The 17,105-nt window shown below is 51.3% G+C and overlaps 1 protein-coding gene across 2 annotated transcripts; it reads left to right on the top strand.

The window, feature by feature from the left end:
- The first annotated feature begins 184 nt into the window (after positions 1-184).
- CDKN1A (cyclin dependent kinase inhibitor 1A) lies at positions 185-8,419 on the top strand. Of its 2 annotated transcripts, none has more exons than XM_059177783.1 (3): positions 185-277; positions 4,696-5,151; positions 6,853-8,419. In XM_059177783.1, exons 2-3 carry the CDS (start codon positions 4,707-4,709, stop codon positions 6,900-6,902), a joined length of 495 nt encoding a protein of 164 aa, XP_059033766.1. In that variant the 5' UTR covers positions 185-277; positions 4,696-4,706; the 3' UTR covers positions 6,903-8,419. The 2 variants fall into 2 exon arrangements, with proteins under 2 accessions (XP_059033766.1, XP_059033767.1); XM_059177784.1 differs by having other exon boundaries at positions 4,702-5,151.
- The last annotated feature ends 8,686 nt before the right edge of the window (positions 8,420-17,105 follow it).

Consider the following 17,105-nt stretch of genomic DNA (forward strand, 5'->3'; position numbering starts at 1 on the left):
GGCGCGGGCTTGGGGAAGGAGGGAAGCGCCCGCTTGCAGCACGCGACGTTGGCATCTGAGCTCGGAGGTTTCAGAGCGCTGGCCGGCTGCGCACGGTGACCCGCGGCAGCAGAAGGGGCGGTCCCCGGCCCTCGGTGGGCGGAGCCCTCGTACGTCAATCCTATATAAGGGCAGCGCCGGGCGGTGCCAGCCGAGGTGTGAGCTGCTGCCCGAGACCGTGGCTTGGAGAGCGGGAGCCAGGCGCTGATTCACCGAGCCACCGAGACCCTCCGAAGAGGTGAGGGAATCGTGGCAGGCAAGAGCGAACGCTGGGCTGGCGGCTCGGAGCGGAGCGGAGCTGAGCTCGTCCGTGTGTGTGTGTGTGTGTGTGTGTGTGTGTGTGGTTTTTACAGGTGAACGCCGTGCGTGGGTCTGTGCGTGGGTCTGGGTTTTGTTCCCACGGGTGTTGCTGTACCGGGCGCTTGTGACGGAGGTAGGGCAGTGTCGGAGACCCCGGCCGGCGAGAGACAGGGCTCCGCTGAAACCGAGCAGCGGCGAGGGGAGGCGAGGACCCGCGCGCCCCGGGCCCCCGCGCGGCTCCCTGTGGCGGCGAGCGGATGAAGCTCCTGAGCGCCGAGCCCCGGGAGGGGCGGGGAACGCCGTGCAGAGCAGGTTCACTCGCGATCCGCTCCCGGGCGGTTCTAGGATCCAATCGGCGCCGTCTCCTCCCAGACCCCTGAGGTCTGGGTCCCCGACGCCTCCGTGTCCGCCACCGGCTGGGCGCTGAGGTCAGAGCGGGCTGTGTCCCTGGTCCTTGGGAACGTGTTGGGACACGTCCTTTAAGGGCAATCGAGGAGGTGACTCACGGTGACAAGGAGACCCCGGGAAACTGGCTGGGTGAGGTCAGAGCTCCGCCCCGGCTGGGGGACAATGGCCCCCCAGAAATCGGCTTCGCGGCCCTCCGCGGTCCCTGTCCTCTCGTCAGCACCGTGACTGTTTGGCTGGCAGCCAGTGTTCTCAGGGAAGCCGGGACATCAGGAGGGCCTGGACTGGTGTCCGGTCCCCGCCTCGGAGAGCGCCCTCGAGGACCCAGAGCTGTGGCCCTGCGCGGGGTGAGCTTGCGCCAGGAGTCAGTTTGAGAAGAGCAGGAGTGTGACACACTTCTCTTCCATCGCGCCCGCAGAGCCCCCGCCCAGCCTGCCCTTGGGTCAGGGCGCCGTACTCCGCCGCGGGGGAGCCGAGCCCTGCACTGCGGAGCAGCGGGGCGCGCAGCCCACGCCCGGGGAGGGAAGGCGCTGAGAGGTCACATTGGAGGGTGGGACTTTGGGGGGCGCGACGCTGCTCAGGGACTCTGACAGCCGCATCCGGTAGCCCCCGGTGTCCCCCATCAAACTACCCTCTCCGAGGACGACAGGACTTAGCGGAGCAGGAGGACTAGTCGTTCTTTAGGCGCCGCCGCCCAGAGCGGGCCACAGTGCATCCGCCCTGTCGGGGGCCCTTGGGGGACACTGGCGCCCTCTTTGTGCGAAGAAGAATCTGGGAATTTGGTTTGGCACTTTAGGGTGCCCAGACAGCTCCTCCGCCCTTCCCTCTCTCCACGTCGCGTTTCGAGTAAGACTTTCGAGCGGTTTTGTTTTCCTTGCTTTCGTCTATTTTTATTTTCCAGGGATCTGACTCATCCCGTGCTTTGGGCGTGGAGATAAGGTGGAGGGACCAAACCTCTGCGCGGCTGTGCGTGCGGAGTGTGTGTGTGTGTGTGTGTGTGTGTGTTTCTGTCACAGAGGAGCGCGGTTTCCCAACAGTGGCGGGGCTTTCGGAAGCCTGGCTAGCTCAGCGTGACGTGTTTGCGGCCCCCGGCACCCCCCCTTCGCCCCTCCCTACCCGAGGGTGACGCTGCAGCCTGAGTGGAAGCGAAGTTTTGGCGGGCGGGGAGGACTTTGCAGGAAACTGACTCATCACAACTCCCTGCTGCTGTCCAAGGCTCTGCCCACGCACCTCCGACCCTGCGCGTGATTTCCTGGAGACCAGCGCCCCCTTCCGGCCTCGGCGCGAATAGCAAGCACGCCTTCCCGCGGAATGCCGCTTCGCCCGCCTTTCCTTCCCGCCTCGCTTCTCCTTGGGCTGAGCGGCATCTGCCAACGCCCCTTGGGAAGAGTACCCATTGGTTCAGCAATGTGTACCGAGTTCTTACTGTTTACTTCGGAATTGAAATTGGTTGAAGTCTGAGGCACGAAGGCTAACAAAGGAAGCTATTCTCAGTTACCTGTAAAACAAGGGTTTGTGTTTCAGAGTTTTTCCTGTACTGGGAGTTATGATAATGGGAGTGAGATCAGGTTTTGATGGGAAGCCTATGAGAGCCATAAGGGCAGGGATGGTAGGAGGGAGGATCCTGCCTGGATTCGGGTCATATCTTCAGCTCCTCGAAGCCAGGGAACATCCAGCTTCCTGATAAAATCCTAGGCATGCTCCTCCTAGAGCCAATGAGGCACTGAGACCCAGAATGTCTGTTTGGGCCATTCTGTGTACCTCCCTTGAATGGCAAACTAAGAGTGCCTATCTGGGAAACTGCCAAACACCTGCTTAAATCCCTTTTTAAAAAAATCTGTATTTTTAAAAAGCCCCCTACGTGATTCTGCTGGGCTGAATCACAGAAACCCCTTCCTGGGCTAGGAGCACAAAACTAGAGAGGGAGTGGGGATGAACACCAGAGCACAGCTGGGTTCAAATCCTGGCTGTGCTGCTGCTTGTGAGCTGTGTTACCTTGGGCAAGTTACTTAACTTCTCTGAGGCTTAGTTACTTTGTTTAAAAAAAAAAAAAAGGAGCAAATATACCCACTCTCAAATATATCCACTCCTTTAGGAAAATTAATATTGGTAAACATTAGAACAGACTCTGACACATAAAAATACATAAGTAAATCCTGACCCTTGCCCTGAAGAGAGTGGGTGAAAGTTATTTGAGGACTCTGCCCACTGCACTGTGTAACTCCCCCCATGGGGCAGTGGCCCTTGGCCTTTCTGGTTTTCTGATTTAGGGGCAAGCTTCATATCTCTCCAAACTCTTGCCCTTTAAACTTGCTCTGAGGTCACCTAGTGCCTCCCCCTCTCCCATAAGCTGTGTGAGGTGGGGTAGGGAGGGGTAACTGTGGCAAGGGTCCCAGGCTTCCTGCCCCAGGAGATCACTCAGCAGAGCTTTCACCCTCCGAGCCTGCAGAGCAGGACTTGTCCTCAGGAAGACCCAGTCCCTGCCAAGGTTGCCCAGCCGCTCAGCCCTGGCATCAGGCCAGAACAGGGCAGGTGGGGGCTGGCACCTCGTCATGAGCACACTCACCCTTGCTTTTCCCTCTTCTGAAGTGGGAAGGGAGGAACCCGGTAGACCGGCCACATCTAATTTTCTTTGCCTGCAAAATGGGTTCCTGGGACACAGCAAACATGGGGCAGGGGCTTCCAGGCTGTCTAGACTACAGATCACCCAATGTGCCTGGCAGGATGTGGCTCAGCCTGGGAGAAATCCTCACCCAGCCCTGCCCAGCCCTGCCCCTCCTCACCCCCAGGCCTCCTGCCTGATGACATCCTTGGGAAAGGCCCTCAGCACATAGCACCTGTCAGCTGGTGTCTGAAGGAGCTGGTGGCCAGGGGGCACCGACATAGAGAAGGCTCGGGAAGAACTGAACACAGAGAGAGAGTAACACTTTTGTTTTCCGAGCCCTTCCACATCCAAGTGCTTCTCTAAGCATGATACCTACGGCGGTAACTGAAGTTAATCCTCACGTCTGTCCTCTAAGACATGCAGTTACTGTCTCCATTTTACAGACGAGGCAGATAGAGCCCAGAGAAGTCAAGCTACTTGTCCAGGGTCACCCAGCAGAGCCTGGATTCCAACCGAGGCCATCCTACTCCAGAGCCCTGGCTCTTAACCACAAAATACAGCCTCTCACCTCTGTTCTATTGCCTTGCCTGAAGGGACTCCCTGACCGATTGCTTGAGTGTGCTTCTACAGTCCCATTTTATAGATGAGAAACCTGGGGCCCAGAGACATTAAGTGACTTTTAATATTTTTAATTTTTAAAAAATGTTAAGGGATTCTTTAAAGTTTACGTAGTAAGCAGCAGAGCTAGGACCACTAGGTGCTTTTTTTGTTTTTTTGTTTGTTTGTTTGTTTTTTGTTTTGTTTTTATCCCAAAGACCAGGACTTTTGAATTTCAGAACAGTTATGCCACATGGACATCTGGGTGGAGGGATTCAGGAGCCCAGAGGAGCTGTCAGCCTGTCCTTTCCCTTGGGACCTGACCTTTTGGCCAGGGCTGGGGTTGGGAAGCTGCTGGACTCTGGTAATTCACACGTACTTGGGGCATTCATGCCCATGAGGGACACCTCAGGGGGAAACAAATTGATTTTAGCTGATAATACCTGGTAGTAAACAGGACTCTGATCCCTCCTGTTGCAATAAACTTGTCTTTGTTGACATAACTTGTCCTTCAGCTGCCCACTCCCCCAGTGACCTTGCGGTGCTAGGATGGCTGAGTTCTGTCCCCACCCAATGGCTGTTGACTGGGGGATGGGGTGGCCTCTGGGAGGGAGATGGTGGCGAATCAACTGGAAGGAGCCAGAGAGACCTCATGTTCTCATAGGAAGGTGTCCTGTGAGCTCGCATAGCAGAGCTCGGCCTGGTAAGATAGGGTGTGACCTCCCGAGTGACCGGGCCTTGTGTCTCAGCCACAGGTGACATGGAGGAGCCATCCAGGGAATACCGGCAGATCCCTCGGGGCAGCAAAGCTTGCCGCCGGCTCTTCGGCCCCGTGGACAGTGAGCAGCTGCGGCGAGACTGTGACGCGCTGATGGCCGGCTGCGTGCAGGAGGCCCAGGAGCGATGGAACTTCGACTTCATCACTGAGACGCCGCTGGAGGGCGACTTTGCCTGGGAGCGTGTGTGGGGCCTGGGCCTGCCCAAGCTCTACCTGCCTACGGGGTCCCGGGGGGGCCGGGATGACCTGGGAGGGGGCAAGTGGCCCAGCCCTTCGTCTGGCCTGCTTCAGGGGACCGCTCAGGAGGACCATCTGGACCTGTCGCTCTCCTGCACCCTCATGCCTCACTCCCCTGAGCGGCCAGAGGGATCCCCAGGGGCGCCTAGCACCTCTCAGGGCCGGAAACGGCGGCAGACCAGCATGACAGGTGAGGACGGGTGCAGGAAAGGACACTGAGGGGGCCTCTCAGAGTTCATGGTGCAAGGGTCTGGCCTGTCAGGTCCAGCTCGCTCACTGGGCCAAAAGGGAAACAGGCCCAGAGAGGGGAGGCAACTTGCCTGAGGTCACACAACAGGTCTGCAGCTAAGACCAGCTAGCTAACATTTAATATATGCCAGTTCCCTTATAAAATAGTCTTTCTTTCGTTTGTTCTTTCTTTCTTTAGATTTATTTTTTTATTTACCAGAGAGAGAGAGAGAGAGAGAGAGAGAGAGAGAGAGAGAAAGCATGAGCAGGGGGAGGGGCAGAGGGAGAGGAAGAAACAGACTCCCCACTGAGCAGGGAGCCCAACACGGGGCTCAATCTCAGGACCCTGGGATCATGACCTGAGCCAAAGGTAGACGTGTGACTGACTGAGCCACCCCGGGGCCCCTAAGGTGGTTTCTAAGGTGGATTTCATTTAATCCTCATAGCAGGCCTATACCATATGGCACTCTTGCCACTCTTTTATCGAAGAGGAAATAAGGCTCTGAGTGGTGGAGTGGTTTGCCTAAGGTCCCACAGCAAATTTACAGTGTAGAGAAAACTAATGAGAGCAGTCTCCTAGCTACCCTATCCAAACCTAACTCACCTTCCCCATCACACACATCTGCCCCCTGCCTTCCCAGCCTCGTTTTTTTTCTCTTTGGCATCTTGTTCCTTTGTCTGCTTTTACTCTCAACAGCTACTGCCTTATCTGGGTGTTGTCCGTCTCCCTCAGGAGTGTATTATCTCCATGAGAAAGAGATCTGCATCTCTCTTGTTTGTTGCCAAATCTCCAACACCTAGGACAGCGTCTGGCATATAGTAGGTGCTTGATTTAAAAAAAAAAAAAAAAAGAATGAGCAATGCTGACCTTTGAGGCACTTCTTATGGCAGGGCCCAGACCAAAGCCATTAGAGCATTTCATTCGGTCCTTAGAGCACTGCACCAATGTCAGCTTCATATTATACATGAGAAAACAGGCTTGGAGAGGAGCAGTCGAGAATCCCATGGCACCTGGGTGGCTCAGCTGGTAAAGCGTCTGACTCTTGTTCTCAGCTCAGGTCTTGATCTCGGTGTCATGAGTTCAAGCCCTGTGTTGGGCTCCATGCTGGGCGTGGAGCCTTCTTAAAAAAAGAAAGAATCCCATGGAAACTTGCAGCTGGATCAGAACACAGACCATAATAACACTAGCTCACATTTACGTGGCTGAGTCACTGCACAGAAGACTTGTCATGGATTATCTAATAGCATTTCTGGAGCAGTGCTGTTTAACGGAATTCTGGGGTGATGCAAATGTCCAGTGCCAGTGGGCACAAATTGCCACTGAGAATTTAACATGTGGCTGGTGTGACTGAGAAACTGAATTTCTCATTTTATTTTAGTTCATTTCATTTAACTACACAGGGCTGCTGGCTGCTTTAGTGGAGCAGGCCCACACATGGAGGTCTGGTTATCGTTGGCCACTTCTGTGAAGGGTAGCGGGATGCTCTCTGTAATGCTCTCCTGGGAGGCAGAGTGGAAGTTTCCAGAGTCCTCCCCTGCACTTGGCAATGTGTCATTTTGGCCCTAGGGGAGGGGTCCCTGCCCCCTCTGTGTGTGCTTTAGGTGGATAGCTCAGCTGGGCCCTCTGCCTCCTGGTCGGCTGACTTCTGTTTTCTTTTTCCAGATTTCTATCACTCCAAACGCCGGCGGATCTTCTCCAAGAGGAAGCCCTAATCCATTCACTGGAAGCCTCAAGCTCCTAGATATGAGAGTTCCTTTCCGGCCCCCTCCCCATAACCCCCCTCCCCTCCCCTTCTACACCTTTTGCCTTTAGCCCTTCAGTTTGTGCGTCTTAATTATTATTTGTGTTTTAATTTAAACTCCTCCTCTTGTATATATCCTGCTTGCCACCACCATCCCCCAACGCCTCCCCAGCCTTTGGCATTTAGAATTATTTAAAAAACCATTAGACAAGAGAACGATAGGCTTATTAGAGTGCTAGGTATTTAAGATGTCTTCACCTTATGGGGAATGAAGATGTCTTCATCCCCATTTGCGTGCTCCCAGAGGTCAGGTGGGGCTGGCCTGACCCTCCCCTGCTGGGTGGTGCTCTCCTGAGGAGCCCGCTGCCTCTGCTCACCGCCTCATAGGTGTTATAAAATCCCACCCCTTTTCTGTATTCCCAAACCTTATACAATGCTTTATAATTTGAGAAGTAAATAGCACTTTGAAGGGGGCTCCACAGGATGGGAGCATCATCAAAACTTTGAAGTCCCCTCACCTTCTCTAAGGTAGGACAGGGTGACCTTGAAGTGGGCACAGCCTGGAACATGGCTGGGGACGTGGCACTCTCCTCGCCTTTGATGCCCCACTCTGTCCTGTGAAGGCCTGGGAGAAGGTAGGGTTCTGTAGCAAACCACCCCACCTCCCCTTATCCCTCTGCCACCACAGGGGAGCCAGTCTCAACATTTGGCCTCCCCTGCACTTTTCTAGAAGCCCCAGGTGCCTCTCTTTTCTAGCTGGGCTTTCAGGTCCCTCTCTGTCCCCCCACCCCATACCCTTTCCCTCTAGTACCTTCTCAGCCCTGGGTGGCAGCTCTGGGGTGCCTATCTCCCCAGCTCAGTGGACTGGGAGGAGAAGGGGTATGCTAGAAGTAGGGGGGTCCCTAGTTCTACCTCAAGCAGCTCAAGTGGCGGTCATCTCCTCCTCTTGCCTTCTGGGGCAGAGGTCTGGGGTGGTCGGACAGGCCTTCTTGAGTGGGGATCTCTCTGTCAGGGGCATGTTGTTGTGGGGAGCAGAATTTTCTAGGAAGGCAAGGGTGACACTGGCCCCTAGAACTCACCCAAGGACTTTTCCCACTGCCCCCCTTCCTTCCCCCATTTCATTGCACTTTGAATAGCAGCTGAACAAGGAGTCAGAGGTTTTAAGACGGTGGGGGTAGAGGCTGTGGCTACGGCTTGCTGAGTGGGCTCAGATGGAACTGGGAGTTGTGAGCTGTTGTCTTTCTTGGCACGGAGCCAGGAGCCCCTGGAGGCCCCAAAGCACTTAATCTGACCCCAAACACCTTAAGCTCACAAACATCCTGGCTTGGACTGTTTCCTCCTAGCCCCTCATGTGTCCTGGTTCTCCTGTCTCCATCTAGACTGTAAGCCTCTGAAGGGCAGGAACAAGTCCTGTACTGCTCTGTGTCCCTCACAGCCTCTCCCACAGTGCTGGTATACAGCAGGTGCTAAATAAATATTTCTTAGTGACTTGACGTGTACTGTGATCATTATACCTCATCATTTGTAAGACCGAGTAGGTGGAAGTTTTTTGGGTCATTGCTACAGTTCTAACAATCGAGCATTTCAAGTTAAAAAAGGCAGACAGCTTAACAAACAGAAAGACCATGCAGCAAAAGACACAGCAAAACAAAAACAGTAAACATCCACACCTTGGCAAAGATCATCCTGGCCAATATTTGGGTTCATTGTTTGGCCTTTTTAAGTAAAGAACATACTGTTAGTCACCAGGGAAATGCAAATCATTACTCACTGGGGGAAATGCACATTAAAACCACAATAAGATAACGCTGTACACCTACCAGAATGACTAAAACGAAAAGACTGACATTGCCAAGTGTGGGCAAGGATAGGGAACAGCCAGAACTCTTAAATCTTACAGACGGAAGTATAACCTAGCTCACCTACTTTAGAAAACTGCTTGACAATACCTTAAAAGATGGCTCTCCTGGGTGCCTGGGTGGCTCAGTTGCTTGGGCATCTGCCTTTGGCTCAGGTTGTGATCCCCAGGTCCTGGGATCAAGCCTTGCATCTGGGCTCCCTGCTCAGTGGGGAGCCTGCTTCTCCCTCTCCCGCTTCCCCTGCTAGTGTTCCCTCTCTCACTGTGTCTCTTGCTCTGTATCAAATAAATAAATAAATCATTTTTTTAAAAAAGATGGCTTCCCTCATGTCTGCTGTGTGACTCAGGAATTCCATTCCTAAGTTTGTTCTCAAGAGAAATCAGTACATATTTCTACCAGACGAATGTTTCTAGCAGCGTTATTCTTGACAGATCCAAACTGGGAACAACCCAAATGTTCATACAAGAATAGATATGTAGGGACACCTGGGTGGCTCAGTCAATGAAGCGTCTGCCTCCAGCTCAGGTCATGTTCCTGGGGTCCTGGGATTGAACTCCTCATTGGACTTCTTGCTCAGCGTGGACAGCCTGTTTCTTCCTCTCCCTCTGCCTGCCGCTTTCCCTGCTTGTGCTCTCTCTCTCTCTCTGTGTCAAGTAAATAAAGAAAATCTTAAAACAAGAATAGATGTATGGATTGCGGTAACTTTCTGTAGTGAAGTACTACACGACATTAAAAAGAACAAAGTGACCCACAACTCTAATCTTCAATGAAGCAGGAAAGAATATCCAATGGGAAAAAAACACAGTCTCTTCAACAAATGGTTCTGGGACAACAGGACAGCTACAAGCAAAAGAATGAAACTAGGCTACTTCCTCAAACCAAATAAAATAAACTCAAAATAGATAAAGGTCAGATGTGAGATAGAAATCCATCAAGATCCTAGAGAAAGCAGGCAACAACCTCTGTGACTTTGGCCGCAGCAACTTCTTACTAGACGTGTCTCTGGAGGCAAGGGAAACAGAAGCAAAAATGAACTACTGAGACCTCATCAAGATAAAAAGCTTCTGCACAGCAAAGGAAACAATCAGAAAAACTAAAAGGCAGCCTATAGAATGGGAGAAAATATTTGCAAATGATATATCAGAAAAGAGCTGGTATCCAAGATCTATAAAGAACTTATCAAACTCAACACGCAAAGAAAAAATAATCCAATCAAGGAAGGGGCAGAAGATATGAAAAAGTATTTTTTCAAGGAAGACATCCAGATGGCCAACAGACACATGAAGAGATGCTCAACATCACTCATCAGCAGGGAAATACAAATCAAAACCAGGATGAGATGTCACCTCACACCCATCAGAATGGCTAAAATTAACACAAGAAACAATAGGTGTTGGCTAGAATGCAGAGAAAGGGGAATCCTCTTAGTGCCTGTTGGCGGGAATTCAACTGGGGCAGCCATGCTGGAAAACAGTATGGCGGTTCCTCAAAAAGTTAAAAATAGAGCTGCCCTATAACCCAGCAATGGCATTACTAGGTATTTATCCAAAACATACAAAAATAGTGATTCAAGGGGGCACATGAACCCCAATGTTTAAAGCAACATTATCAACCATAGCCAAATCATGGAAGGAGTCCAAATGTCCATCAACAGATGAATGGATAAAGAAGATGTGGTATAGATATTTATATACAATGGAATATTATTCAGTCATGAGAAAGAATGAAATCTTGCCATTTGCAACAATGTGGATGGAACTAGAAGGTATTATGCTAAGCGAAATAAGTCAGTCAGAGAAAGACAAATACTGTATGATCTCACTCACATGGGGAATTTAAGAAGCAAAAGATGAACTTAGGGGAAGGGAAGGAAAAATAAGATAAAAACAGAGAGGGTGAAAAACCATAGGAGTCTATTTAAGAGAACAAACTAAGGGGTACCAGGGTGGCTCAGTCAGTTAAGTGTCTGACTCCAGATTTCGATTCAGGTCATGATCTCAGGATTGTGAGATCAAGCCCAGCGTCAGGCTCTGCACTCAGTAAGGAGTCAGTAGGGAGGATCTCTCCCTCTCCCTCTGCTCCTCCTCCCAACCCATGAGTGCTTGCGCGCGTGCTCTCTCTCTCTCTCTCTCTCTCTCAAATAAATAAATAAATAAACCTAAAAAATAAGAGAATAAACTTCAGGTTGTGGAGGGAGGGTGGGGGGATGGGCTAATGGATGATGGGTATTAAAGAGAGCACACGTGATGAGAATCAGGTATGCTACATAAGTGATGAGTCACTAAATTCTACTCCTGGAACCAGTATCACACTATCTAGAATTTAGATAAAATTTTGAGGGGCACCTGGGTGGCTCAGTAGTTAAGCATCTGCCTTTGGCTCAGGTCATAATTCCAGGGTCCTGAGATCAAGCCCTGCATAGGACTCCTTGCTTGGTAGGAAGTCTGCTTCTCCCTCTCCCACTCTCCTTGCTTATATTAACTCTATCACTGTCTCTGTCAAATAAAGAAATAAAAATCTTAAATAAATAGAGTTTTGAAAAAATAAAAAGAGAACAAAGTAGTTTACATGCATGTTCTGATTATTTATAACTAGCCACTCTAAGACTTTAGTGGCTTAAAATTTATTTGCTTCTGATTCTGCAATTTGGCCAAGAACTACTTTTCAAATGTTGGATAATTCTCTGCTTTTGGGGGCATGGCTTTGTTCCAGAACCCCAGTGGTCTGAGTTAGGGCTCTCCCACTGGGGCGTCTCAGAGACTTCACACTGTCTACTCATCTCCCATGGATATTTCTAGTACCAGGGGATACACTGGCTCCTATGTCCCGAGGGCTTGTCCTATCGCAGGGACTTGGCACGGAGCCCTCTTCTGTTCTGGACTCCGCTCAAACATGGCAGCTCCCATGTCATCCAGCCACTTGGCCGGAGTGGTAATAGAGAGCTTCCAAAGTCCAAACAGACTCACAAGTGCTATGCCTCTTTTTAGGGGGAACATGTCCACAGTACAATGACTCGTCCTTTCCTCTAGAGGGAATGTCCCAACATGTTCCAGTTCATCTGACCACTGAAAACATTACCTGGTAGGTTTCTGAATTTTTGTAGGAAATGTGAACACGACCCCCCCCCCCTTTTTTAAATCCCCTTTCTTGAAATAGATTGGAAAGAATGCACTGGCCATATTATGAGCTTCTTCCAGTTAGAGGCCATGTAGACTATTCTAGCAAAGATACCATATCTGATACAATATCTGCAATTAGGGCTACTATGTGGGTAGCTGTGGATTGCCGTGCTTCACTTGCAGCATAGGGAGGACTGAGTGGGGGTCTGATGGGGACCTCCTGGCATACTCTAGGGCTTTGAGAGTAATGCTCATCTCTGCACTTCTGCTTGCTCTGTAGTATTGTTTCTAATTTACCGTCTTGACAGCTAGGATAATTTTAGAGACTTCCACTCCATCCTTCTTTCCATAATGGCTCTTATTCCACAGATAAAAGAACCAATCATGAGGGTTCTGCCAACTGCTAAATATATCTGCCCCAATTTGCACTCAGGGGCTGGGAGAGGAGCACAGAGTCAGTCCACCTGCCTCCCAAGACTCTGAGATGCACCAGGCCGGAACTCCGTTTTCACCCAGCCTCGCATGTCCCCCTCCTCTAAAAGGAGCCTAGGATGGTATTTTGGGTCACCCGGTACTGGTCTAAGCTCAGACTCTGTACCTAATAGACCTCAAGAGAGCTTTTCCACACTGTGCAGCTATTCTGGTAAATAGCCAGAGGGCACTTTGAAGGGAAGAATTGAGGAAATATTTTAGTATACTTACAGTGATTATATAGGTCTTTTTCTTGGATCAGTGAGTCTGGGTATGAGAACAGGCTCATACTTGGCAGCTGGGTGAGAGATTCTGATTTTCTGTCATAGTAGCTGGTATCAGCTTCTGCTCACTGCTCCCACCCCCCCCCCCCAAAATCAGGTGGTTCAGTCAAGCAATGTTCCATTAACTCACCTCTCTTACCCTTGGGAACGCCCCCACCACAGGGCTCTGGCTACCCATCAGGCCTTGCATCTACCTTGCCTCTGATGATTAAGTGGTTCCATGCAGCCTCTGCTCCTCCCGAATCTTAGTGTGTCCGCTGACGGTGGCCCCGGCATTCCATGACAGCATCTCCAAGCCAGCACAGAGATGCGTCCTTTATGGCTTTGAGAAGGGAGGGTCTTCTGGGCCCTCATGGGGATGACAGTGAGCTGGTGGGTCCTCACACAATAAGTCCATTCTATCTTGGCGCTTTCTAACCCCTCCCTGCTCTCTTCCAGGGTGTTTCAGCATCGCCCCCTCTCCGACAGCAGACCGTTGCTCTGTCAAACTTTAAGCACTAGCCAACTCCCCCCTGGGTTAGGACCAGCTCCAGGAGGCCTTGCCAGGATGTTCAATCCTGAATTAAGAGAGATTGGCTTCCATCCAAGCTCTCTTTACCCAGCCTGTATTCCCCGTAGCCTTGAGATCGCCCTGGCCCATAGCCTTGAGATCGCCCATGTGTATTTCCCTGGCCCTACCCGTACTTACTTATTAGCCAGACTGTAGCCTTTTTTTTGGTAAGTGATTTCCTCCAGTGATTGAGCCTGTCCTTTCCTGCTTGAGCAGTGCTGAGACCCTAATTATTCATCTAGAGAAGGGGGAGCAAAGCACAGCTCTGTGAACCGGCTGCCTGTTTTGTATGAAGTTTTACGGGAAAGCAGACATGCCCATTTGCTAACCCTATTGCCCATGGCCGCTTTTGCCCTATTGTTTTAAGGCGTGCAAAAGCTGAGCTGAGTAGTTGCACAGAGACCACGTGGCCCACAGACCTAAAATATCTGCTATCATGTCCTTGATGAAAACATTTGCTGCCTCTAGTCTAGAAGCTAGAGGGGAGGTGGAATGGATCTGGGGGAAGACAGGCATCACCTTGTATGGCACTGGCCCCCAGTGAGTCCTTTGTGTGGGCTGCAAGCAGGGGGAGAGCCTTGTCCTCTAGCAAGGGAGGGTTCGGGGGGATATGGGATACAATTTCCTGAGGGCATCCATCCATAAAACTCTATTCCAGGCCTCAGGGCACCCTTCTCCCCCACTCTTCCTGCTGACTGGGGCCACGCATTGAGCCTCCCTGTAGCTCCTCCACTTTATGATGAAATCCTGGGCTGATTATCAATACAACCAGTCCGTGGATCACAGAGATGAGGGCCATTTAGAATGCTCTGATGGGGGGCACCTGGGTGGTTCAGTCAGTTGAACATCTGCCTTCTGCTCAGGTCATGATCCCGAAGTCCCAGGATAGAGTCCCGGGATCAAGTCCCACGTCAGGCTCCCTACTCAGCAAGGAGTCTGCTTCTCCCTCTGCCCCCCCCCGCACCCCCCTTTCGGCTCGTGCCTGCTCTCTCTTGCTCACTCTCCCTCTCAAATAAATAAATAAAATCTTAAAAACAAACAAACAAACAAACAAACCAACCAGAATGCTCTTAGAGAGTTCTCCCATCTCCCACAAAGTGCTCTAAGTTGAGCAGGTCATTCTCTTTCTTCAAGACCTCTGGGGCAGTTAATCAAAACAGCCAAGTGCACGCTTCTGGTCGTGACCGCCAACCCCCCTCCCCCCCATCTTTCCAGCATTAGACCCACCACATAAGTAAGTCAGTGTTGCCCTGGAATCCCACCTGTTCACCACTCCAATCCACCTCTCACAGCTGATGTCGGTCTTTGTGCGGCCCCGGACTGCCCAGGGTTGTCACCATCCCGCTCCCCGCCCGCAGTCCTGTGCCCCTTGTCATCTCACTGGCGAGGGATCCATCTTCAGAAGCCCACCCTGTTTTCTGTCATTTCCGGTACCAACCATCTTAGTTTTTTTTTTTTTTTTTCACCCTCAAAAGGAACCTGAGATAGGCACTTGTGTGCGGAGGAGGTTCCTGGAAGCACAAGGAGGAGAGAAAATAATGTGAGAAAGGGAAGGGAAAAGCCACAAAGGTGCTGGTGAACAGGTTCTGCTGTGTCGAGCAGGGCCTAGACCCACCAGGGAGATCGGAGGAACCGTGTGGAACATACTGGAGAACTGTCCTTCTGGGGTCCTTGTCTAGGTAGCTGTGGGGTACTTCACTGCAGACTTGTCATCCAGCACTGCCTAAGGGCTTCCCCAAGGGCAAGTTTGGGTGTTCCCTCCCAGATGACGCAGGTCCAGTTTGCCGGAGCAAACTGGAAGGATGTTAGCATCTGTATCACTGCCAAGAACCAAAGCTTCAGGTGAACACAGATGTGGATCTAAGGGACACATCAGCAGCAGCTTCTGGAACTTCCCTTCAGCTGGCTTCATACTTAGAGGGGCCTGTTGGCAAAAATCACTTCAGCTTCCCCCTCTCCCACCAGCCCACAGAAATGTGAACTCCACAAAGGGAGGACCATGTCTGTTTTATTTGCTGCTGGATCCTAGCACCTAAAAACCACCCAACGCAGAGCAGGTGGCCGTTAAATATTTGTTAAATGAATGAATGATTCCCTGTGGCTTGAATTTCCTGCCTGCCCCTGGCATTCATCTCTAAAAGCCCACCCCAGCCCTACCGGCTCCCAGGACCCAGGTCGCCGCCCCTCGGGGCTTGACAATCAGTCTGGCACATGGACGGAGTCATCTGCTAATTGGGAGGCTGGACAAGCCGGAGCTTCTCTAACTCAGTCTCCTTTTAATAGCCATAAAAATAACAACAGCTACCACTGGGGATCACCCGCCTAACGTGGTCCCAACGCTTCATGCGGTTTTCAGTGTTTAATCCTGACCACAAGCCCACGAGGTGGGAACTGCTATTGCCCTTGTTTCCCAGGTGAGAAACTGAGGCAATAAGCCTTAAAGTCGCTCATCAGAGGACACACCTCTCGGAAGTGGTGGGAGGCCAGAATATTCACGCTGATGACCCAGGTCCATAAACCAGAAAGGGGAAGTGCCTCACCCAGGGCCACTGCCATGGTGACAGTTCCGGGGAGGCTTGTGGGCACCTGTCTCCCCGGGGGCCCCCCTCCTCCATCTCGGAAGTAACTCAGGTTTTCTCAATCATATGTGAAATGTGCTTTATAAACACAAATTTGCACCAAGCTCCCTGGCCCCAGTTCCCTGCACAGAACGGCCAGCTGCTATTTCTAGAAGCTCTAGCTTCTCGAGCTAGTTGGGAGCTCGCAGCTGGAGGCAGGGGAGCCCCAGGTCTTGACTCCACACCTCAGCAGATAGCATTTTGCTTCAGGGCTTACTGACCTGTGAAATGAATTCAAGCATCTTTTGGGAATTGAAAAACAGTGAGTGCAAAATGTTCCCATTCATAAAATAAGTCTCCCAGTCTTGGATCCTGGTTCATTCATTCAGGTTTTGAAAAATATAGTTTCTGAGCTCAGGGTTTTTAAGTCCAGAGACACTGTATTTTAAAATTAGCTCCACCATTTCCAAAAAGGCCTGGATCTAACATTCTCCTCAGCACTTGGCTACGGGCTCTGGCCAGCTGGCTCCTGGGCAGATTCTCTCCTGGGGCGGCCGTGGAGGGTGGCCAGGCTGAGCTCTGACCACTCGGGCTCCAGCAAGGAGGGCTGGGATCACTCCTGCCTTCTCTGTGCCCCCTTTATGTCCATGGTTAGATGGGGGGCAAATGAACTGAGGATGCTTTGAAGTCCTGGAGGCTAGGTCTTAAAAATCCGACCTCATTCTACTTCCCAGGGAAATGGTAAGAGCCCAAGGTCTTAGATTTGTTGTGGTTGCCCTATCCGGCAGCAGACATTGTTGGCCCTACTTCCAAAATATATCCAGAGTCCTCTCGCCGTCACCTCCACCACTGCCCTCCTAGTCCAAACCATCTCTTCTTCTTCTTTTTTTTTTTTTAAAGATTTTGTTTATTATTTATTTGACAGACAGAGATCACAAGTAGGCAGAGAGGCAGGCAGGGAGAGAGGGGGAAGCAGGCTCCCTGCTGAGCAGAGAGCCCGATGCGGGGCTCTATCCCAGGACCCTGGGATCATGACCTGAGCCGAAAGCAGAGGCTTTAACCCACTGAGCCACCCAGGTGCCCCCAAACCATCTCTTCTTGTGTGAATTATCTTACCAGCCTCCTCAGTGGTCTCCCTGCTTCAGCCCTTGCCTATTATCCACAATGAAGGATCATGTCACCTTCCAAATGGCTTCTACCTCACAATAAAAACCCAGGTCTTCATGTGGCTTATAGGTCTTGCTCTGTTACTTCTGGCCTCATTTTCTCTACTTTTCCCTCTTCCCTCCATTACCTGCTCCTTACTGTTCCTCAGGGACACAAAGCATGTTCC

Source organism: Mustela lutreola, chromosome 6 (assembly GCF_030435805.1).
Source record: "Mustela lutreola isolate mMusLut2 chromosome 6, mMusLut2.pri, whole genome shotgun sequence".
NCBI classification, from domain to species: domain Eukaryota; kingdom Metazoa; phylum Chordata; class Mammalia; order Carnivora; family Mustelidae; genus Mustela; species Mustela lutreola.

What these genes read in the sequence shown, in the direction of transcription:
- CDKN1A (XM_059177783.1), top strand. Translation starts at nt 4,707, where the DNA reads ATGGAGGAGCCATCCAGGGAATACCGGCAGATCCCTCGGGGCAGCAAA. An exon ending in GCGGCAGACCAGCATGACAG is followed by an intron (nt 5,152 to 6,852) that starts GTGAGGACGGGT and finishes TTCTTTTTCCAG; the next exon opens with ATTTCTATCACTCCAAACGC.